Below are 24,963 nucleotides of genomic sequence, written 5' to 3'. Positions count from 1 at the left end.
TGCTTTTGCGCAATGCAATTCTTTTAATTTACCAGTACACTTAATAGAGTAAATGTGGTCTCATGTGAGTAAATTGGTCAAAAATGTTGCGAAAATGAAATAAGATAATTGTTGCAGCATTTAATTTTAATGTACACTTGTGCTGTGAAATTCCATATATATATATATATATATATATATATATACCAGCACCCAAAATGAAGTAAATGTGGTTGCATATGTGAGTAAAATTAGTCAAAAGTGTCGCGAGATTGAAAATATATAATTGTAGCAGCGTTTAGTTTAGATGTACATTTGCGTGATGCAATTGGATTCATTATCAGTACACTAAATAAAGTAAATGTGGTCGCATATGTGAGTAAATTAGTCAAACGTGTCCCAAGACATACTGAAAATAAATGATTGTTGCAGCATAACATTTAAATGTACACTTGCGGCGTGCTATTGGATGAATTTACCAGCACACCTAATAACGAAAATGTGGTCACAAATGCGATCATATGTGTCAGTACTTCCTAATTAGGTTTTCTGGTGTAATGGTCAGGGTTGGGTAGGGTTACTTTAACTGGATTACTTTCAATTACTTTTGGATTACTCCAATACTAAATATGCTAATAAAAGACAAAAGAAACTAAATATGAATAAAATGACTAAATTTTGTGCAGGTTTGGGGAGTAACGGAATACATAGAACGGCAAAAATGATGTTGGCAAGCTGTTTGGATTTATTTTCATTTTGTTTCTGTCGCATTTTATGTTGGTTTTTCCGGAGATCAAAGAGATCAAAGCCAGGAAAGAAAGCTTACCACGTGTTGTGAGTCATAATTTTATTCATATTTAGTTTATTTTGTCTTTTATTAGCATATTTGATATTGGAGTAATTCAAAAGTAATTGAAAGTAATCAAGTTAAAGTAACCCTACCCAACCCTGGTAATGGTTGAGGATTGAACGTTTTTAATCATAATTTTGATGCCCATGAAGCAGTAAATGTTAATTGAAATAGATTTAATAGGACAAACCTTATTTTTTTCATTCAATTACAGTAGTATAATTTTTTTAACAACAACACATCGTAAAAAAGTAAACGATGATAACGACTTAGTTTGGTCACCTGTTCACTAGTGACGTCACAAGACACCAATCACCTGCAGACTCACCTGACAGTCGCCTTCATTGCGCCTCGTGTTTTTGTTTTTTTTTGCATTTTAATGTGTACAAAGTGCAAACACTCGCACTAAAACATTTTTATGTAGTGCAAGCTTCGTTTTCTCGTCGAGCGGATGCGTTTGAAAACTTAGTTGAAGATGACGACGCTGCAGCTGTACACCAAGGTAGGATTGAGAATTCGTTTGCGTTTCATTTCGATGTAATTAGTAAATTCTAGAATATGTTTGATGCAATATAAATATGTTTAATTGCTGTTAAAAGTGTCAATAAAATTTGTTCAAACTCATATATATATACTTAGTGTAGTTGTCGTACATGAGAAACTCTACCATCACCCCCTAAAAATAAAAATATACAGTATATATTTACCTTAAATACAGTTTTGTTTCTTTTAGCGTTCAAATTAAGTTGTTGCAATATTTATGTATTATAATAATAATAATAATAATGTAATCGTTATTTTTAAACGTTAAACTTGAAAGCAGGACATTTTCACTGTTTCCTAAATAACGTGCCGATATCCTTACTCCCAGAATGCTTTTCGTTATCAGGTAGGCTATAGGCTTTTACATATACAGTATATCATATATATATATATATATATATATATTTATACATTGCCCTTTTCTTCTTTTGTACCTTAGTGTTAAAATTAAATGAGTAAATTATTCTGATCTTATTGTCATTTTCAAACTTAAACTATTTTGTAAGTAACGTGCCATTACTCGACTCCCAGAATACTTTGCGCAGCACAAACGAGCTAGCTCTATTTCTGATTCTTTTGGACTGCTGAGCAGTCACTACATTTAAACTTCTTTTGTACCTTAGTGTTAAAATTAAATAAGTAAATTATTATAATTATCTTATTGTCATTTTCAAACTTAAAACTATTTGGTAAGTAACGTGCCGTTACTCTACTCCCAGAATACATTGCGCTAGCTAAGCTAGCACAAACGAGCTAGCTCCGTTTCTAATTCTTTTGGACAGCTGAGGAGTCACTACATTTAAACTAATTTTGTACGTTTTTTACACGTAACATTTAATTTTGAGATTTAAGTTTTTGTTAATGTTTGTAGTCAATATCTGTATATTTGTGTTTAAATATTGGGGTGGTTAGCTTGAAGTTGCTAGCTTAACTGTTGTGAGTACAGAAGTCCTTGCAGACCAAAAAACATTGGATGGGTTTATTTTATTTAACACATTAAGTTGAAATTATTTTTTTTTATAAGTATGTGCAAGTGCTAAGAAGTGAGGGGTGATGTGTACTTTAAAGCGAATTTATGTAATTATAGTTGGTCTTTTTTTTAACTACAGTTTTAAATCTGTAAATTCCCACATGAAACTACAGAGAAGAAAATATAGAAGTCTCAAGTGTTGCATTCATACCTCCCACTTAACTTATGGGTAATCCAAACATGCCTTTAAGTGTTGGTGTTAATTTTTAACATTTAAGAGCCTTTTCTGCTGATGGCTGTCAAATCTCTCACCAAAGTGAGACCAAAAGGCAATTTAAATGCAATCAAACTAGATATGACTCAGTGTTTAAGAAATTTGGCTGACATCTTGGTCTTTCCTCAGGGAGCCGTTGTTTGGACTCCTGACCCGGATGCAGTGTGGGTGTCGGCCAGACTTGTTCAGGACTACGCAACTAGTGATCAGAATGTGCTGCTGCAGTTTTCAGGAGGGAAGGTAGTAGGGATGATATATTTTTAACGATGACCTCTATCGAAACCTAGAAAAAAAAAAGATTTTCGCTGCCAGGAAAGACTTTACCCGGTGGCGTCGCCATCTGAGCTTCCTCCTCTGGCCAACCCAGAAATCTCCGAGGGCGAAAGTGACCTAACGGCACTCAGCTTCCTTCACGAAGCTGCAATCCTGCACAACCTTCGTGTTCGCTTCCTGGACTACAGTAGCATTTATACTTATTGCGGTAAGGTTTATTTGGGTCAGATATAAGGATAATAATTTGGGTTTAACATGATCTGATCCATTACTTGACTTAATTTGACCCAAACTTTGCAGTGTTCGTGCAAAAGATGAGTTACATTAGCATTTGTCTGTTATCAATGTCAGATAGAATGCTTCTGCCATTGGTTTGCATCACAACATCAGAAAATGCTGATGTTCTATTGGCTGAACTACCTCCCACAATGCCTTTCACTTCATTCAGTTGAGAATCTTCTATGCTTTGTAAGAACCTTGCGAGTTGGTGATATAATCTGTATTTGCTACCAATTGGTGCCAAGGCTTGCAGGAATGCTAAAGGTAGATGCAAAAATATGACAACCATGGAATGAAGCTTGTGATTATCACGAAATATAAAGAAGACACACATTTTGCTACCCTCGCAAGTTGCATGGTCGTAACCAATTCAGGGCTATTTTTTAATATGAGGCAATTAAAGCAAGGAAATCCTGTAGGAGCATGACAATCTTCACAAGTTTTAATATCGGTTTCATTATTTAATCCGTTGTTGCCGTCTCACATCCCCCCCTGCATCCACCCACTACCTCGCTAGACCAGCTCAAGTCACGTCAAACCAGAGGTAGATACTAATACATTTTTCCTTTGTCATTTACAAGCAATATTACACATAGTTCAGACTTGATGTCTACTATTTTGATAATGTGTTTATTTGGCGTACTATTGGTTCGAAACACATAAGCTAATTACCATTGGTTTTTATCCCTCGCTGTATGGCAATTTCACCTTTCGATCCCCTCTTCAGAACAAACAGATAATGGTCATATCCTGGGGTTCTACTGCACACTGTTCAGGTGCAGGAAGTCATTGAAACATTTTTTTTAAGTTGGGTTTAGAAAGGGTCGGAAAAAACTCAACTATTATTTCTTAGGTATTGTGCTAGTGGCTGTCAATCCCTATGATGAACTCCCCATTTATGGCGAGGAGGTGATCGACGCTTACAGCGGACAGGACATGTCTGACCTGGAGCCTCACATCTTCTCTGTGGCTGAGAACGCTTATCGCACCATGATCAGGTCCGCTTTTACTTCAGCCCGCTCCTCAATTCTCTTTGGAGTACATGCAATGTGTTTTTCCTTTTACAGGGATGTGAACAATCAGTCAATCATCATCAGCGGAGAGTCCGGTTCGGGCAAGACTGTCTCGGCAAAATTCACCATGAGGTACTTTGCGGTGGTGGGAGGAGCTGCTCAGCAGACCAGCGTGGAGGATAAAGTGTTGGCTTCGAATCCCATTTTGGAGGTGAGGTGCGGGATTAAGACACATTTCTATCACTGATATGACTTTGAATATGAAAACATTGTGCAGGCCATCGGAAACGCCAAAACGACAAGGAACGACAACAGCAGTCGGTTTGGGAAATACGTCCAGATTGGATTTGGCAAGAGAGGTGACATCATCGGGGCTAACATGAGCACGTACCTGCTGGAGAAGTCCAGGGTGGTCTTTCAGGTACATCTTTCCTATGGCCATGTTCTAGAAGTTAGAAGTGGGGTATTTATATTACCGTAAATTCCGGACTATAGAGCGCACCTGATTATAAGCCGCACACACCACATTTTAAGAGGAAAACCGATTTTGTACCTACACAAGCCGTACCTGTAAATAAGCCGCATGTGGGCACAAAATTAACCCAAACCCGACTTTAAATCCCGCGATTGAAACTAAATGTCCTTCATTAAAGTACACAGTCCAAAAATCACAGCCGGCAAAATGAACGGAAAATGATACCGGGACTTAAGGTTTGATGCAGACCTGCAGAGTCCGGGTCCCGTTGAAAGTAATCCAAGGAATATAGTGTGTATTTCCAAAGGTCAGGATGGGAAAAATATATATCCACTATTGTCCGCCGCGTCCACAAACAGGTCTTTACCGGTCCCCACTTCCCGTCACCCCCCGTTTGTTCCGCCCCTCCTTTTTCATTTGCCCGTGCAAAACATATCAGAGTAAGTGTCTAAAATAAATACAAATAAATACATTACAAACATATACAGTTGCAAATACATATTATACATGGGTTACACATATTTACAAAGAAAGACGGTACACCGAGAGAGTTTTCAAAGGTTTAATAATACTAATATAACTTTCATCCCAAACGGTGCCTGTGACAGGGCAGTTAATGGTAGCAACACGCTCGCAACACAGTAAACGGATCTGGTAAAAAAATGTACCGTACTTGTAAAAATCTCTGTAAACCGTCCTCATCTTCCTCCTTAGAACTGAAGCCATCAAAGTCGTCTTCCTCAGTGTCTGAAAGAAACTTTGTCATATAGACGTCGTCCCACGCTCCCGCAGCCTCACTCACGCTGTCACTGTCGCTAGAACTCTCATCCACTCCTGATTCTGTGCTCTGTTTCCTTCTTTATCGGACTGCTCGGTTGCTTTTAGCTTGAAAGCTGCGTCATTTGCCTTTATTTTTGCATTTTGCATGATGAGGGTATGTTTACGCTATTTTAATTTATGCACAAGCCAAGAAGTTGCAGTCTTCCTCGGCGCATATATTCCACCGGTCTAAATCTTACCTTTTGTACTCGAGCGCCGCTGGCGGCCGTTAGAAAAATTACATAAATTGACCGCATCACGGAATAAGCCGCAGGGTTGAAAGTTAGGGGAAAAAAGTAGCGGCTTATAGTCCGTAATTTACGGTAATCGAAATTGAGGCAGCACCCTAAAACAAAACAAAAAACTTAAGTATGCATGATAACCAGTGTTCCCTCTAAGCTGCGCGGATGCATAATTGGGCACTCCCCAGACTTTAAGCACACAAGAGAAGCTATCCTGGGCATAAAAATCAGGGATCGAATCACAGGTTTTTGAACATGTTGGGTAATGATTTGGTTGCCACACTTGGGATTGATGTGGTTCTTAGCGACGCTCACAGACTTGGTGTGATTTCTCAGACCCATGGAAGCATTGGCGATAACTGATTTTTCCTACATGAAATGAATGTGAAATGATCTGCATTTATATAGCGCTTTTCAAGTCAATGACTTCCCAAAGCGCTTTACAATGTGCTCCACATTTCCCCATAGCGACCTTGCAGCCATGTAAGGCGCTAACCTGCTTATTGGGGGTATTAGGGGTTCAGTGTCTTACCCAAGGACACTTCGGCATGTAACACGGACAAGCCGGGATTCGAACTGGGATCCCTTAATCCTAAAACGATCGCTCTACCTCCTGAGCTACTGCCGCCCATATACATACACCGATAACCGATAAAATCCTGCTCCCGAGGACTGATGAGGGATAGATTAATTTATATGTTGTTTTGTGTGCCTTAGGCAACAGCAGAGAGGAACTACCACATTTTCTACCAGCTATGTGCCTCCAGAGACCTTCCTGAAATGCGATCGTTCAAACTGGGTGAGACACGAGCAGCCTTGTAATATTAAACATGCAATCCTTTGGAACCTTGACTTACAAAGAAATCAAACCACATGTATGAATGTAGCATTCTGTCGATTTAAAAAAAAACAAAAAAAAAACGTTTTATCCAGCTGGCCCTGAGTTTTTCTACTACACGAACCAGGGAAGAGAAGCGACTATTGCTGGCACTGACGACGTGTTGGAAATGGAACGTACTCGCAATGCTTTCACAGTCCTAGGTGGGATTTCTTTTTATTGACCCATTCCCAGGAACACATACAAAAGTTAATAAGTGGATTTTTCTTTCTTTCTATTGAACCTGCAGGTGTACTTCCTGCTCAGCAGATGGAGCTCTTCCGAATAATTGCTGCTGTTCTCCACTTGGGAAATGTGAATATTTCAGGCAGTGGACGAAATTCTGACCGATCTTACATTGATGTGAGTTTTTTATTGTATCTGCCGATACAGTCTCGAATCTAATACTTCAGCAATACATGAGGAGAAAAAAATAAGGGAGTTGTGTCCAATTGTTCATCACTGTTCTTTTAAAACATGAATCCATTTTTGAGCATTTTTTATGATTACCTTTTTTCATGGTTAACATTTGGGCAAATAAAATGTCAAAAATTACATCTTTTTAGAATAGATGCGACAATATGAATTTATGATTAAAGATGTAGACTTCTGCATGTACATGTTTTATTTCATTTTTAGTTGTCTAGACAATTTCATCAATTTGCTAAAATACTATGCCCCATTATAAGCTGAAATTTGACAATATAAATTAGCAAACACTAATGTTTTTTTGAGTGAAATTTGAAGATATATAAATAAAAATACATGACTAAAAATGGCAAAAACAGAAAACTTTAGCTGTTTGCTGACTATTTGAATGTTGACGTTGAGTGCATTGCATATTCATGTTTAATGAAAACTACATTTTTGAGTGGCGACAAGTAAACAAATTTTTATTACGTAGTAGTATTTAAAAAAAAAATCAAATTTATATAAATTTTATAATATTTCCATTCGGCAGGCTGGATTAAAAGCCTGATGTTTGACGTAGTTTCCGCCCACCCCTAGTTTATACTACGGCTGCAACAGCTATTTGATAAAATCGATCATTAAAAGTGTTGGCAACTAAATAGATCATCAGATTGTTTTATCACGTGATCTATGAGTCACTAAGTATGTTAAATCACTGCAAATAAGAGTGCACACAAATCCAGTGTTACGCTGAGTTGTGGTACTACTTTGGTGTGGCAGAGGACGCCACGACCTTTTTTATTATTAGTTATCTTACCTTTTTTTTTAATCTTTATTTAACATTGCATCATTACAAACAAAATCGGCATGAAAGTTTCAATTTTGTTATGTTTTACTGTTTCATCAGCAAACAAAGTTAAGACTTTCAAGGGAACAAAGTGCTACAGAAGTACATTAAATCTGAAAATTGGGTAAATAAAATAAAGTAAAAAGAATAATATTAATAATGACATGTTTAACTCTACTTAAGGGGCAGATTCCTAAGCATATTGTATATCATTTTCATATCAGGAATGTTTTATCATATACAAATATTTAACCCCCCCAAAACGTTTTTTGAAAAGTGGTTTGAATTTTTGATATATATTTTTTGTGTGGGGGGGTTTTGGGGTTTTTAAGGGTTATTGATCTATCTTCGTTATTCATTATCCATTATCCGTTATCGGTCAGTTCATAATACGCTACAAAGCCTAGGAGCCGGGACACTTACTCTCAGCCAAAAGGCCAAGCTAAGGTCCTAGTCCTAAAGCCATGCTGCGATCATTGCGAATGCACCGTTCCCGGAGGTACTGCAATACCGGGCCGATGCGTGGAGTGGACAGAGCAAGCTCATATTCCATCTCCGAAATGCAAAAATCAAAGATGGTGTAACTAAATAGATAGTACACAATACTAGAACCACAAATGGCTACACATAACATCAAATGTATCGCTCTTTGTTTTTTGTTTTGTATGATAAGTCCAAATAATATGACCTTTGGAAAAGGTTGGAGGAAAAAAATCTCTTGCATATTTGCAGGTGCATAGCATATATTTGTATGTATTTTTACATATTGTCAAGTTAATTAACAAACATTTTTTTTAAATTGTTTCATATTATAGAATATTCTGTTGTTCTATGCACTTTTTTCTCTCAGCCCGAAACTTCAATATTTGAATAAAGGGGAGGAAATTAAAAATGACTAAGAAATCCGAGTAATAGAAATAATAATTGATTGATTAATCGAATATGAAAATAATCGCTAGTTGCAGCCCATTACCACCATTTCTGACACATAAAGTCAACGAGAAAGCTTCTACCAAACTTCACTGAACAAAAGCAATGAAATGTGCCAACATTTGAGCACATGAATCAGGATATCTCTCTTCCAGGTAGATGACAATTCCTTGGCGGTCTTTTCCAAGCTTCTGGGTGTGGAGGCCCCCCACATAGCCCATTGGTTGTGCCATCGCAAGTTGGTGCTGGCAGGAGAAGCACTTGTCAAGCCCATGACGGGCCAGCAGGCCATCGTAGCTCGAGACGCCCTGGCCAAGCATATTTACGAGCAGATGTTCAAGTGGACCGTGCACAGACTCAACTCAGCCCTGCGCAGCCAAGCAGGACGTGCCAAAACTTTCATAGGGGTACTGGACATTTACGGGTGAGTTGCATTGTTGCGTTATGTATTTTGGAACAAACGTACTCAACAACTTGTTTTTTTTATGTGCAGCTTTGAGACCTTTGACCGGAACAGTTTTGAGCAGTTCTGCATCAACTACGCCAATGAAAAACTGCAGCAACAGTTCAACAGGGTAAGTGAGTCAAAGCTTCGTTAATCAAGTAAAAAGATACTTTCAAAAAAATGTTGCCGATTTGGCATAGACTGATAAAAATAGATTTCTCTTAGTAAAATTGTATCAAGTGTTTGCTCGGAATACATTTATTTCAAGAAAACGAATTCTGCTTCAAAAATCTATTCAAGAATAAAATGAGATTTCTTTTGCAGCAAAGTTTTTTTAATCTAGTACACTCAAAAAAATCCTATTGGAAAATTGTATTTTCAATTATTTCTGTACTGAAACTAAAAAGTTTCTTATATTTTGTTTTATTTCACATTTTTTGTTAAATAAAAAAATTTTAAATAAAATGATAACATTTTCTGTTATAGTAGATGATAAATATATTTTTTTTCTAATTTGAGAATAATTTTTAATGAGTATAGCAAAATAATACTTTAAGCAGGATAATTGGGCTTCTATGATTTTATATATATTTTGCTTGGTAAAATTGCCATACTTTTAAGTTGGAGTAAAATGAAAAAATAATGGTTAAAGCTAGCAAATATATTTAATATGGCAAATAGAGAATCATATTTTCTAACTTGAGAAAACAAATATATTGTAAAATTGAAAATACCCCAAATCTTTTTCTCTTTATACAAAATTGGTCAAAAATATAGTAAAGAAAAAGAGGCATAATCTTCTACTATTTGAACAACATTTTATTTAGTAAATCATTTCTTTAACCAGAGAATTAAAAAAAGTAAAAAGATACATGGTAAAAAAAAACAGCCATTCGTTTCTGCTAATAGGCAGCAGCAGAATTTCCTGCTGTAATAGCAAATGTGTGGTATAATATATATATATATATATATATATAATTTTTTTTTTTTTTTTCAAATTTCAATGCAGAAATCTGAGTATTTTGTATAAGGCCATGCAAAACACCATCATCACTTATGCTTTTCATTTGAGACAGAGATAAAACTCAAAATACTGTGCACAGCACGTTTTCCACCTAGAGCAGGAAGAGTACGAACGTGAAGAGCTGACATGGAGCCGGATCCACTTCAGCGACAATCAGCAGTGCATCCATCTCATCGAGGGACAACTCGGTCTCTTGGACCTGCTTGACGAGGAGTGCAGGGTCAGTGGTGGACAGGATGGCTGTTTTGAATGATTATAACTTGTAGTGTCTCTTATCTGGTTGGAGCAGATGCCGAAAGGTTCCGATGATAGTTGGGTCCTCAAGCTGTACGAGCAGCACTCAGGCAAAGCGGGACACCCTCACTTCCGCAAACCTCGCATGTCCAACAGCGCCTTTGTCATCCTGCACTTTGCCGACACAGTTCGTAAAAGGAATTCTTCGTTTTTGTGCTCTTTGATAGTCGGTTCAGATGGTTTGCTTTCTGCAGGTGCAGTATGAATGCAGCGGTTTTCTCGACAAGAATCGAGACACCGTCTTTGAAGAGCTGGTCAACGTTTTGAAAGCGAGTCAGGTAGATGTGCTGTTGTGCTCTCAAACCTCCCCGAGGTTCGAGGAAAGAACGGTACGTTTAATTTAGTGTGTTTGTGTCAGTCAGAGCTGGTAGCAGACTTGTTTCAACAACCAACAAAAGCATCTAGCTTGGCTAATGGAAGTGTCCGCTCAGGAAGGAAAGCCCACAGAGAACACAAGTTGACTGTGGGATTTCAGGTGAACTGTCATGTCACAACTCCCTTATTAATAAATGTGATGAAAATCAAATTAAATAAATATTAAGAATGAGGGGGAAAAAACAAAAAGTGAAAAAAAACGATTACGTAACAAATATAAAATTAAAATTTAATACGGAAATTCAGAATGAAGAAGAAAAAAGAAAGAAAAAAAGTGTAGAAAAAAAACTGAAATATAAAATATTTAAACGCAATTGAAAATTAAAATAAATATTAAAAAGGGTAAATAAAAAACGGAAACGACAACATAAGAATAAATATCGAAATAATCAATTGGAAAAAAATTGACATTTTTTAATTCAAAATAGAAACTAAGATAAGTAATTAATATTCAAAAATAGAAAATATAATTAAAGAGAATTAAAAATAGAACATTACAAAATGGACAGTAAAATTAAATAAATCATAAAAACAAAAAGAAATGTAAATATCACAAAAAAGGAAAATATAAATCAAAATAGAACATTTAAATGAAAAATAAAATATGGAAACAAGAAAATAAAAATAAGAAACTTAAAATAAAGCAAATAAAAATATATTAAAATAGAACTCAAAATAGAAAATAATACATATCAAACTAAAATTAAAACATCATACATTTGTTTTTCGTCTAGTTTCGTCAGTCTCTACAGATGTTGATGGACACGCTGAACAGCACCACACCTCACTATGTACGTTGCATCAAGCCAAATGACCTCAAGGCGCCATTCATGTGAGTGCTTCCTTCAAAAGCCATTCGACTCGCCTCCAAACCGACAACTTTTCACTCGTCAGGTTCGACCCCAAGCGAACAGTGCAGCAGTTAAGAGCATGTGGCGTGCTGGAGACCATCCGAATCAGTGCTGCTGGTTTTCCCTCCAGGTAAAAGCCCTTTTGCTGTTAAATTTTGTCTTAGCTCTGATTTCACCAATTGCTCAAATTCTACCCAATTTAACCAGATGGACGTACGAGGAGTTCGTCCTTAGGTATCGTGTTCTGCTGAGAGGTTTCCAGTCTTGGAAGGAGGCCAGGGTAGCATGCCAGCAGGCCTTGCCTCGGCTCATCCCGGACCCGGAGCAGTACGTCTTTGGAAAGACCAAAATCTTTTTCCGGTCCGGGCAGGTTGCTCTTCTGGAACGGCTGAGAGCGGAAAAGCTGAAAACGGCCGCTGTGATTCTTCAGAGCGGCGTGAGAGGCTGGCTGGCCCGGATCCACTATTCCAGGACTCTTAAAGCTGTTGTCATTCTGCAAAGATACTGGCAAGGAACTCTCGCAAGGCGGTGATTGCTTGTAGATTGACATTTTAAACCTAATGACAGATGATTATATTTTGATTTCTTTGTAGTTTGGCTCAGACCCTGCGGCACACCAAGGCCGCTCTGGTCATCCAGAAGACTTATCGCATGCTGGTGGACAGGCAGATGTTCCTTCTGGTACGCCAAGCTGCCATCACCATCCAGGCCCTCGTCAGAGGCACGCTGACCCGTCGTCAATACCGACTGGTGAGTCTTTTGTAATCTCGTGACAAAAGATCGTGTAATAGACCTTCAAGTGTTTCTCAGCTTGTGGCAGAGCGAGCCGCTATTTTGCTTCAAGCCCGGGTGCGAGGTTGGTTGGCGAGAAGAACCTTCATGAAGTTACGGGCGGCGGCAGTGTTTGTGCAGTGCTGTGTTCGTCGCAAGGCGGCCAGGAGGGAACTGCTGAAGCTCAAGACTGAAGCCCGCTCAGTGGAGAGATACAGAGAGCTCAACAAAGGAATGGAGGTCAAACTGATGCAGCTGCAGATGAAAGCAGACCAGGAGGTGAGTTATTTATGAAATATTTATGAAACGGCTCAACTCCTCTTGGAATTGCAAAAGCACACGGAATTTCAAAAATTTGGGTCAAAAATCACCCAAAATTGGGTCAGAAATGGACAGATCCACTACTTGGACACATTTGATCCAACTATCTGTTTTGTACACCAAAATACCTTTTTTCATGGGTTGTTTTAATAAAAAGTCTGATTAATTTTTTGGGGGGGTAAAATGTAATTCCATTTTAATTATTTTTTTATTAACAGACATAATTTTTAGGAGTTAATAATGTCCCACTTTTAAATTATAAAGGTTGTTTATCTTTGCCCTTTTTTTAATGCAAACAAATCTGGGGCTATTTAAAACTATAAGAATGAATTATTTTTCAAGTCACACATTTTTTGTTTGTGTTTTGCAAAGTAATATGTATAATTTTTGGTTGTTTTAAATAGGCCCATATTTTGGGGAATGGAATTCTTTTGTAATAATCATTTTTTTCACACAACATTTTAAAGGTTTCAAATGGAAACAAAACTGGATTTTGGGTTGTTTTCAACACACTAGACAAATTGTAGAAGTTTAAGAATTTTTTAATTTTTGATTTAAAATGACCTGTTTTGATGGGTGGGGTGGGATCAAGGTATTTTCAACCCTATTGCTTTTGAACATGCTAGCTAGAAGTTCAGAGGGTGAGCGTTGAATGGTAAGATGGGTCAAATCTGATAAGGGGTCAGGTTTTAAGTAATTCTACGTGTATTAACAAAATTATATGTTTTTGTCTTGACAAAAATGACATCCAGGCCAGAGAGAGTGCTGCCCTTCGAGAGCGCATGCGTGCCGAGCGAGAAACCGCTGCAGCTGAGCTGGCTACTCTAAGGGCCAAAATAGAAAAACTAGAAGCTTGTCTGATGCATGAGGTGCTTCCTCCTTCTCCTTCTGTCACCAGCCAAGAGGAGGAGCAGCAAAGGAAGCAAGCTGAGGAGAAGACAATCCAGGAGCTGCTTCAGCTGACACAAGTAATAGAAAGATAGAAACGTCATTTGGGTTTTGTCAGAGTACGGCTTTGAACTTTCCGTGACTTTGAATGATGTGGATACGCTTCAAAAGGAAAAAATGTCCCTCAGAGGAGAAACGGAACGGCTCTCTGCATGTCTGCTTCAGCAGGAACGAGAACAAGAAGGTATAAGGTGTCACTTTGGCTCCTTCATTCTTTTTGTAACAGTGCTCTCCTATCAGCTCTTGTGCAGCAGGCAGTGTCTCAGGCCACAGCGAGCCTGAGGGAGGAGCTTGATGAGGAAAGGAGGAAGCACCAGGGTCTTCTGCGTGAGTTTAGCAGACTGGAGCAACGATACGACAACCTGAAGGAGATGAGTCAGTTTACCGAGGTAAGCAACCAACATGATTCGGTTGTTTCAACCAAGCAGCCAGCGAGCAAGCTTATAATCTCCCACGCAGGCTACCAGAGGTCTCCGGAGATCTGACTCGGCCCTAAGCTCCGAACCGCCATCCCCGTCACCTGGATCCCTCACGCCGCTCTCACTCTCCCCCTTCCCGTCCACCTTCCCGTCTCCGGAGGAGGTGCGGCGGATCAGTGTAACGTCTCCTGTGGAAGGCGGGCTCTCGGAATGGAATTTGGAAATGACGATGGTTTGTTTTCTCGTTTTTGGCTGAAATTGTTATGTTCAATGTGGGAAATAACATTAATTTATTCTGAAGTGGTGATAGCAAGGTGAAATTGTCATACGCAGGGGTATTGAATTATAGGGTAATAATTTCATGTGTTCCGTACTGAAAGTAAAAACATTAAAACTGTATATACATATTAAACATTAGAAACAAAATGGTATAAAGTAATTCATATTTTATGTGATATATATATATCAAATATTCATCTCATTTCATCTCATCAGCTACACTGCTTATCCTCAGTAGGGTCGCGGGGGTGCTGGAGCCCATCCCAGCAATCATCGGGCAGGGGACACCCTGAACTGGTTGCCAGCCAATCGCAGGGCACATGGGGACAGACAACTCACTCGCTCATTCACACCTAGGGACAATTTGGACCTGCCAATTCACCTGAAATGCATGTTTTTGGAATGTGGGAGGAAACCGGAGTGCCCGGAAGAAACCCACGCAAGCACGGGGAGAACATACAAACTCCGCACAGGAAGTCTGGAGCTGGATTTGAACCCACGCAGGAGGTTCCCAAGACATGAAAATGCGCTAACCACTGCGCCGCCGTGCTGCCTATCAAATATTGAATAACACAAATAAATTTAAACGTAAAGGAAAAATTGTATGGGAAAGTGTAGGCTTTACCCGTTGTGGTTGAGTGATCTAAAGTAGAACTTGGTTCTGAATTTTCCAGGGATTGAGTGGTTGGGGTCGCCCAGCTGACGCTTAAACATTTTGCAGCAACAATTGCGCCGCCGTTGTCTGGCAAGGCAGGGTCACGGCAGCAGTTTGGTATGGTCCTCCGTCACAGTTTCACTCCGAAACGGTTGACGGTGGACCGAATCCTGGCGCTTCGCGTCTTCACCGAACGCTTGGGTGAATTCGATGTGGGTCTCTCAGCAGCTTACATCGACTTCAAGAAGGCGTTTGACTGTTAGTGGGGACTCTCTGTGGAGGTTCTTACAGCTCCGCGGGATCCTGCTGCGGCTCCCCCGACTCAACTCCCCCCTGTATTCGGGTACAGAGTGCTGTGAGGGTTGAGGGTACGCTTTCCTGTTCCTTCCTGGTTGATTCCGGGGCGAGACAGGGCTGCGTGCTAGCCCCGTCCCTCTTCAGCGCTTGCATGGACCGAAATATGGGGGCGGTGGTGGGGCTGAGGGACTGTGGAGTGTCGTTTGTTGAGGAACTGATCACAGATCTGGGCTTTGCTGATGACGCAGTGATCTTTGCGGAAACCCAGGCAGCCTTGGTCGGGGCACTCCTGATCCTGAGTGAGGGAACGAAGCCGCTGGGATTGCGTGTCTCCCGGGTGAAGACTAAAGTCTAGGTCTTCGGCGACTTGTTCGATGCTGCTGTCGATTCTTTGTCTGTGGCGGGTGAGAGCGTGGTCCCGTTCCCCAATCTTTGCGCATTCTTGCTTACAACCGCCTCAGACCCACCCTGCAGCCAGGCCGGGGGCCAGTGCCCCCTCTGTGCCTCTGCGGTCTGCCTGCCCTTGCAAACCTAACCTCAGCAGCCGGGTACGAAATACCTTTCTCTCTCCTTCATCGTATGGCTCTAAAGTCCCTGCCGTCGCACCCGCCTGGCACTTAGTCGGGCTTGTCACTGCTTGGCGCCCGCCTCCTGCATCTGTATGCCAGAATAGGTGCAGGATTGGTCTTAAATTCGATCGGATGTGGTCTTGAAAGGGTCTTAAAGTCTTTAATTTGAATGGAACAATTCTGGGGCAAACCTGTTCTTAATAATCATTCCAAACTTTACCAGGTTTCAGACATATTCCTTGATGCAGGTAACAATGCTTTTGCCTTCATAATGATTTTACCTCAAGCTTTGTTTACATGGTTATCTTCTTGTATCTCCTTTTAGCATCACTGCAAGTCTTGGGACCCATAGCCAAACAAATTAAAATTTGTTACATGTCATTCTGAATTGAACAAAGAAATTTTTGCATGAACACTGCAAAAATAGAAGTTTGTACGTTTTTGGGAAAAAAAAATTTGTCCCATGGTGGGAAAAATGCTAAAACAAGGGACTGGAAAATCATGGTATTCCATATTGTAATGTAAAAACATCATGGGGGACGAGCTGCTGTAACCCGGGGCTTACGTTTTGTGCTTGCCAGGAGCAACTGATGGACAAAATGGGCTTGCGGAAAGAGATTGCCATGAAAAAGGAAGATCTAGCCCAAGCCTACGACACTGTACGCGTGGCCAACAAGTCTGTCTTTACCTATTCCGCTTCTAATTGTGTGGAATAAAAGTGAAAAGCCTGATTGTTTGTCTTTGGGAGGTTTTTGGAGAACCAGTTGCTGAGTCAGCGAAGTCAGTTTGAGGAAGAGGTGGAAAGGTTGAGGGGTCAGCTTCTTCGAGTCAGCTCGGGTTCCTCTTCGTATCAACAGGTAGATAAATCGGCGGATATTTTGCCCGTGGAATCCTCATCCACATGCTCCTTCACCAAACCTTTCAGGAGTTACTAGAGGCCCGGGAGCAGGAGTGCGCGATGCTGAAGAGGGAACTGAAAGAACTTCGTAACACTGTCCCGCTTCGCCGACTCCTCACTCAAGGTGAGAAATGATTATTACGATTACAGCATTACTATCTGTAAAAATCACACCTGGGTTTCTTTTTCTGTTTAGTTTTACCATCCGTGTTTCCCAACGAGCGCTCGCCTACCCCCCAGCAGAAAACGCCAGTGACGTCCGGTTTGCTGGAATGCAGGAGACGAGATGAGAGCAAGCTCATGAAGAATCTCATCATCGGTGGCAATCTTTTTTTGTCTTCTGACTGGAAAACGATTTGTTGATTTTCTTTATCCGACTACGTTTGAATCCCAGACGTACGTGCTGATGTGGGCGCGTCGCTGGCACCCGGGCTGGCGGCGAACATGGTCTTTCTTTGCCTGCGTGAGGCTGACGGCAGGGGTGATCAAGCCGGCGCTTCGGCGCTGTGCCGCTCTGCTGTTGGTGCCTTTAAGACTGCCTTGAGGGTAAACTTCCAAATAAGAAAGCTCCTTTTTCCAAGGTTTTGACGGCATGTTTTATGTTTTTTTTCTTTTTGTCTACAGAAGCACAACAGCGACTTGGACATGACGGCCTTGTGGCTAAAAAACATCACCCTGTTTCGCGACCTGCTGGCTCGGCACAATAGAAAACAGGTAACAAGCCACGAACAGAACGATCTAAAGAATTTGGACAGAAAAGCTACTCCAACACAATCTCAACAATGCATTTCTACTACATAATGTTGAAACTCTCACTCAAGCTAAATTAACAAAACATGAAGAAGGAAAAGGCGGAATATGTTGGAATGACGGCTCATTCTAACTGGACAAAAGACAAAAGTAAGAACGCAAGAAACATTCCCACACGTGCACAGAGTGAGAGTGCCATGGTGATGAAAATATGGAATATAATGCAGGCACACTAACTAGTTGTAACTGAACAAAAAATGAAAGAAACACAGGATATTTTGGAACACTAGAGAGTAAAATTCCACTAAAAGAAGCTCTTGATAAACAACATTAAAGTGAGTGCATGCAGGATATGGTAGAAAATAACCTGTTTTAACTGAACAGAATACAAAGGTACCATAAATGTTAAGACAATTTTTAGCAAAACCTCCAGACAAAACGTAATTTGTCAGCGTATTTTGTTTCACTGTGTGTGTTGGATGGTTTGATAGGATTTATGAAATAAGAATGCCAGAGCCTGTGTCCCATATCATCAAATATATCACTTGTCTCCCTCCCGCAATTATTTAAAAAAGTTGAGGTTCATTTTGACCTTGATTTTGTTTTATAAATAATGGTTTTAAAACGAAGTGCAAGCAGAGGATACTCACGTATTTACCTTTGGTGCGCATGACACTGGGCAGTTGGCAGTTCGCTGTGTGCACAGCTTCGCTCACCCAGTAAAATTGCTCTGTGTGCTGGCTTTCTACAGTTTGTTCTGTGGCTTGTCATCATAAAGTGCCTCAAGAGTGAACCTAAAATGTTAAATGAGCTTTCATATACAGGATTCCTTAACGACATATAGCTAAAACGGGGTCTGTTGGTGTGATACCTTGACCTTAAGCTGCAGTGGGGAATGTGCTCTTTATATACTGGACTGAATCATTCACTCAATTAGCGCTATGTCAGCTAAGTGCGCACTAGACTCCGCTCATCAGAACTGGAATGCTGTGGATTAGCTATGCGTGAGTTTCATTTCTATCTCAGAGCCAAAAAAGACCCATATATGGCTAACAGACCATAGGTTCCCGACACTGATTTATGAAGTGCAAGACGACGCATGTTGAAACACTAATTGAAGAGCAAAACTGGAATCCCCAAAACCTAGCACATGACTGGTAACTGGTAAAAGTTGTATTTGGACACCTCTAGTACTGAGTGTGAAGTAGAGGTCTTGGGCCCAGATAACTCCATCATAAAGAAAATGCTTACCAAACTATCAGTTGAACTTCAAATCACTAAATCCCCCAAAATTTTCATCCTTGGTGTTTTGGTAAAAGATGTGCCGCTTCCTCTTTCCACCTATAATGTGGCTTACATCAGACATCAATTCCGCTTCTCGCCATTAGCTAACAAACTTTTTTTCTGCTTTTCCGCCAAATATTTCACTATTCACAGCTTGTAATCTGCAGAATATGGTTGTCTTTTTAGTGCCGTTTTGTTCAGTTTCATTCCACTTCACTGAAATCGGCACTTTGGCGCCAAAGTGTTCATTTCGGTGCTGCACACTTGATTTGACGCACATTTCGGAGCATAAGTAAAGCTTTGGGTTTACTCTGGGCTCTATCCCTCAAATCAAGTTAATTGGTCGGGTTAGGGCAGGTTTGATCTAATATACCCCCAGGCTGGGTTAGGGTTTTTTTGGGCCCCACCTTACCTCTAGTGTGAAGGATCATGCCAACATCTTTTCATAACAGTTGATTTTTATTTTCCAGCCATACAATGTCGAAGAACCCCCACCACTGACCTTTGACGCTAGCGGGCTGATCCACACCCTCGACGATCTCCGCATCCAAGCCTACCAACAACTCATCTCAATTACTGAGAAAAGGCTGCACAATTTCATTGGTGAGCCAAAATCTAGACCTCAAACCCACACATACACAGACATCACTGACCTCACCTTCTCTCCTTAGTCCCTGCTTTGTTGGAGGGTGAAGACTTCCCCGAGGGAAAGAGAGTTGGCCCCAAAGCGGGGGTGGATGCCCCCACTGTGACCTGGGTGCTGAAGGAACTGGGGGCCCTTCACGCCGCCATGTCCCGTCAGGCTTTGCACAAAACACTGATGGAACGTGCTTTTCATCAACTGGTCTACTTCATGTCCGCCTCCGCTCTCAACAGCCTGCTGCTCAGAAAGGACGTGTGTTGCTGCAGCCGCGGAATACAAATACGGTACATTAGAAAAAACAATAAATAATCACTAGTTAAATCATCTTTGATGAGAAAATACCATATTTTCTGCACTATAAGGCGCTTGAAAAATCCCCAAATTAGCCAGAGATTTGGAACCCTATATACCACAGTGGATGAGATTGGAAAGGCACACAGTATTTATAGGTGTGCGTTACTACATGTTAAGTTTTAGTAGCCACTTAAAATAAAGAAGGACGACATCACTATATTTTGAACATGCAAGGAGAACAGGGGAGAGGGTCCTTCAGGTATGATTGGTTGATGGCAACAGTGATGTCATAGTCAAAGCAATCAACAACAGTGGACAAAAATAGTGACATTTAGGAAATGGATTCCAAAGAAAATCTTCGTTGCGTTTGTCCAATATTGAAAACAGGACAAACTTGTCACTACACTACGTTTTACAGTATACGTCAATCAATCAATTATCACCGCTGGCCCAAATTGTAACATTGCATGGAATGGGATTTAAACCTGGATCGTAGCAGTGAGGGTGCCAACACTTCATCACTAGACCTTCATTGGTACTTATGACATGTGAAAAGGCATAAGCGCTTCTCATTGTCTTACTGATTTTACTTGTCAATAAAGTGAAAGAAATGGAAATCAGTCAACTAAATAGTATACAAGCTCTTAAGTAAAGTGGTTATTGATGCTCTGGTGAAGAAGCGGACAGAATGTTTATCCTGATTGTGCCTTATAGTGTGTAAAATACGGTGCATTTTTAACTGTTTTGCTCGCGTTCCAATTAGTCTGAACCTGAGTCATCTGGAAGAGTGGCTGCACAGCCGTGGCCTGCAGACAGAGGACGCTGTCGCCTCTCTGTCGCCTCTAATTCACGCAGCTCAGCTGCTGCAGGTCGGCAAAAACACTGAGGCTGACGCGCACGCCCTTGTCAGCGCCTGCAGCGCTCTCAGTGGACAGCAGGTGACATGACATTTTTCAAGTTGATTTATCGCCCAAGACTTTGGTTCATTCGAATATTCATAAATAATGATGTTTATCAGATTGTGAAGATTTTAAGTAACTACACGCCTCATGGTGACGTGGAAGAAAGAGTCTCGATCAATTTCATCCGCCAGGTTCAGGTAGGATATGGTGTTCTCACCTCAGTTTTTTACCTTATGCTGTTAATTTGTAATATTTTTAGGCCCCCTTTACAGTACTTTCTCCACCACATGACATCAACACTAAATTCCTGTGGCTCAAAACTTTCAAAATGACTGTATCAATTCCTCTGAGATGCCATTTTGGTCTACATAATATAAAATGCTGGTTTGCTGTTAGTTTACTTCACTGCATTGGCTGAACAATAGTCATAACCAGCCCGTTTTGGGGGTCCAAGCACCCCCCGAAATTACAGCATTTTTAAACTCTTTTCCTTCCCAGGATTAGCTAAAATATGATGAAAAACTCGAGATAAAAATTTGAAAAAAGAAAAAAAAACTAAATATGAACGAGTGTTGGAAATGCTCCCATCAGTTTTAATTTGAATCTGTCCACTCTGCATCCACCCAGCTACTCCTTAGTAGCAGCTCTCTGTTAGTTATTGAATGTAAATACAATTTCATTTTTCCTTTACATGCATCTTTATAATTCTTAATCCTATAAAATAGTTTTTATCCGGGGAAGATATTCGCCTATCACCACAGGTTTCTATCCCCCACCACAAAGGGATTCTACCATGCGATCCCCACCTCACAACGCATCCATGGTATATCCTGGAGGTCTATTGCATTATTTTGTTTTCATCGCTGGTCACTTGAGAGCATTGTTGAAGAGTTCTTCCTGGTTTCTTTCAGGCTCTCCTGAAAGACCGCCCTGAGGCTCACCCTCGCCAGCTACACCTAGAGGTCAAACGCGTCTTTGCTGTCACCTTCCCAGATGAAGTCCCAATCCCAGTCCGTGCCGAGAACCTGTCCATCCCAGACTCCCTCAAAATCGGCTTTCTACGAAAAGTGTGACATTTATTGGACGCCGAAATATACAACAAGACTGTCGTCCCGGTAACGTAATAATAAAAAAAAAATTAAAACATAATGAACATCTTGTGTGGTAAAAAGAATCTCATGTGACTACATTGCAACATTTTACATCATCATCAGTTATATTATTTATATTCTAATATTTTTTTAAATACATCTAAATAAAGGGAACCAAGTGAAGTTATGATTTATGACCCGTCATTTCCGAGTTATGGAATTGTTCATGACATGGTAATTATGCAAATGAGTTATGGATTTATGACTGCCATTAAATGCATTATTGGTAATCATTCTTAGGGCCCATCCTCCATCCTATTGGCAGCACGGCAGCTGAGTGGTAAGTGCGTCCGCGGCATGCTTCCGAGGTCATGGGTTCAAATCCAGCTACCAGCCTTCCTGTGCAGAGTTTGCATGTTATCCCTGTGGTTGAGTGGGTTACCTCCCACGTTCCAAAAACATGCATGTCAGGTTTATTGACCGGTCCAAATTGTCCCCCTGAAGATTGCTGGGATGGGCTCCAGCACCCCTGCGACCCTACTGAGGATAAGCGGTGCAGGTAATTGACCTGTTATTTGATTTGAGTTCATGACATTAATTATATGGATACCTTATCAAATAAAACCTTAAAGTGAAATTGATTCGACACAGGCGATAGTCTCCATCTTTTATTGGAAGCAGAACACAACAAGACTGTCGTCCCGGTAACGTGATAAAAAACAAACAAACAAAACACATTATAAACATCTTGTGTGTTAAAAAAATGTCTCATGCGACTACTTTGCAACACATCACATCATTTATAAATATTTTTCTTCATATTCACAAATATTTTAAAAAAGATATCAAAATAAAGGAGACAACGTCAAATGATGACACGTGCCGGCACATTAGAATTTGTTCTTAAAGTAAAATCTTTTTGTTCCCATCATGCACCAGGAGTGAAAGTCACAGGTGCGTGCACATGGGGCAAAACATGCACGCCTATCCTTTGCCATGTGTGCTTTTGTGGTTTTTATTTTTTGCTTTTCTATCCCCGAACTCCGGCAGGCCTGGGAAAGATGTCTTGAAGGAAGTGCCCCGCAGAGACTGATATTACAGCCAGCTATCTGGACAAAATGACCCCGTGAGCCACACACAGAAGAAATGTTATTTCCATGAAGTGAGCATATTTGAGTACGAAGAGAAAATTTGACAAGGTGAGAAATACACTGAAGAAAATAAATACATTTACAAGTCCTTACACCCTGTGGATTGAGAAGTAAACATTCATAATTTGGCTAATTGATTTATTTTTCCTCCTAAATTCCCCCGAAAATTGTAACATGGCAAACAAAAATTTGGTAGTCTGAATTTGACATATTGGTTAATAATCAGGTGAATGAGCTGTGTATATAATGCTTTTCAAGTCACTAAAGCGCTTTACAACGTGCTTCACTCTTACCCATTTACACACACAAACTCACACACCAAAGGTGGCGACAGCCATGCAAGGCGCCTACCCGCTTATCGGGGGCATTAGGGTTTCAGCCTCTCGCTCAAGGACACTTCCACATTTACTGTAACTGAGTAGCCGGGAATCAATCTCTCGGCCCTAAGAATTAAGTCACCTTCGGGTGACCATTTCGTCATTAAGAGATTGCACAAAGGCTTATTGGATTATACATTTTTGGAATAGTGACAACTAATACAGAAATCATGTAAAGCGAAATTAAAATTAACATCATTTTTAAGGTAGAAGTCCCAAACAATGCAGTTTTGCCAAATTTCCCTCTCACTGCCATTGACGTCCATAGAAGTCGGTGGCAATGAACGCATCAATGGCCATAATGTCTTGAACTGGGAATGGCAGTGTGGTAAATGTTAGAAAAATAATGTGTTGTTTTTCAGTACCATAACTTTACAAGTTCCGTATGGCATTTTTTGTTTTTATTTTTAAGGGATTAAAGTTTTACATATTAAAATTGGAGTGGAGACAGATACTGTATGTAGCAATAAAAGTAAATAAAGGCAATTTATTGGGTTATATGTAATTTTAGAATAGTCATAAAAAATCCTAGCAAAAAATGGGTATTTTAACTCAATCACTGCCATTGATGGCTTGTTCTTTCGATCCCCCTGACTGATATGCACGTCATTGGCAGTGATCGAGGGAAATATGACAAACCCATGACCACCTTAAATTACAACTTGTTAAAAATTCCACTGTCTTTTTTTGTCATTTTTAACAGTGATTGACATAATTTACTTTTGTTTCATTAGGTCTTTTTATTTTTATTTTCTAGCATTAACTGCTGCAGACGTCACAGGCATTGATTCAATCAATGACACTGACTATTATGGACGTCAATGGTAGTGAATGAGTTAGATAACACAAGTTCTCTATTATTAGTTGTGACTATACTGAGAAAAGAAACCATCAAATTGACTTTCCGACATTTCTTTTGCTACTTCAATTTATTGGGTTATATATACGAATATATTTTTTTAGAAAAGTCAAATGACACAATTTTTCGAAGATAAGTTGACTCGATGTAATTGATTCAGGCAATGCCACTGACTACTATGGACGTCAATGGGGTAAATGTTACAAAAATTGAAAATGCATTTTTTTCTCTATGCCGCATCATTTACCTAAAAACGTTTTTTTCTTCTGTGTGTGGTGTTAGAATTTCATCCTCCACTCCGTGCTTAAACATGGAACAAAAAATCAAAAACAAAATAATCCCCCTCAAAAGCTGCAGCAAACATTTGGCCCTTGACATTACGTACATTTTTTTTCCAAAAAGCAAATCAAACACTTGTGCTGATATTAGATTAGGAACATCCACCATGTAAACATTATGAAAACCCAAAGACTCGAGGTCGGATGCATAGAGTTCAAATCCGACACAGTCCACGTATAACCCTGTATACGACATAAATGTGTTTTCTTCCCCCTCTTACACGAATAAATAGTTTCACTTATCTCTAGAGGACGTTCTATCAGGGATGAAGACCCTGTGCTTTTGGAATGGGGTGTATGATTTCAATGACTTGTGCTTGGCGTTTCGGTGATGACCAATGTTCCC

At 40.0% G+C, this 24,963-nt stretch overlaps 1 protein-coding gene and 1 pseudogene across 1 annotated transcript; one reads left to right on the top strand and one right to left on the bottom strand.

Moving 5' to 3' along the window:
• The first annotated feature begins 1,125 nt into the window (after positions 1–1,125).
• LOC148355739 (unconventional myosin-Va) lies at positions 1,126–22,079 on the top strand. The gene is made up of 35 exons (XM_088349121.1): positions 1,126–1,331; positions 2,746–2,856; positions 2,929–3,097; positions 4,022–4,166; positions 4,236–4,392; positions 4,459–4,602; positions 6,435–6,516; positions 6,651–6,758; positions 6,845–6,957; positions 8,938–9,206; positions 9,276–9,357; positions 10,331–10,471; positions 10,541–10,672; positions 10,740–10,823; positions 10,904–11,020; positions 11,655–11,752; positions 11,815–11,901; positions 11,979–12,299; positions 12,365–12,521; positions 12,582–12,821; positions 13,616–13,832; positions 13,903–13,995; positions 14,052–14,200; positions 14,271–14,462; positions 16,612–16,706; positions 16,779–16,887; positions 16,956–17,052; positions 17,125–17,247; positions 17,323–17,474; positions 17,553–17,642; positions 19,433–19,565; positions 19,634–19,889; positions 20,663–20,837; positions 20,918–20,998; positions 21,713–22,079. Exons 1-35 carry the CDS (start codon positions 1,305–1,307, stop codon positions 21,872–21,874), a joined length of 4,908 nt encoding a protein of 1,635 aa, XP_088205247.1. The 5' UTR covers positions 1,126–1,304; the 3' UTR covers positions 21,875–22,079.
• LOC148355740 (U2 spliceosomal RNA) lies at positions 8,330–8,481 on the bottom strand (annotated as a pseudogene).
• Positions 22,080–24,963: the final 2,884 nt, after the last annotated feature.

The sequence above is a fragment of the Urocampus carinirostris genome, chromosome 12 (assembly GCF_059441175.1).
Source record: "Urocampus carinirostris isolate Australia breed hairy pipefish chromosome 12, RoL_Ucar_1.0, whole genome shotgun sequence".
Taxonomy (NCBI): Eukaryota; Metazoa; Chordata; class Actinopteri; order Syngnathiformes; family Syngnathidae; genus Urocampus; species Urocampus carinirostris.
The sequence above is the reverse complement of the archived record's forward strand: the minus strand, read 5'-3'. Positions and strand labels throughout refer to the sequence as shown.

Excerpts from the sequence above, each read along its gene's own strand:
- LOC148355739 (XM_088349121.1), top strand. The coding sequence starts at position 1,305 with ATGACGACGCTGCAGCTGTACACCAAG. Across the intron at positions 10,824-10,903 it reads ACGTTTTGAAAGCGAGTCAG|TCAGAGCTGGTAGCAGACTT; the intron begins GTAGATGTGCTG and ends TGTTTGTGTCAG. Across the intron at positions 11,021-11,654 it reads AGTTGACTGTGGGATTTCAG|TTTCGTCAGTCTCTACAGAT; the intron begins GTGAACTGTCAT and ends TTTTTCGTCTAG.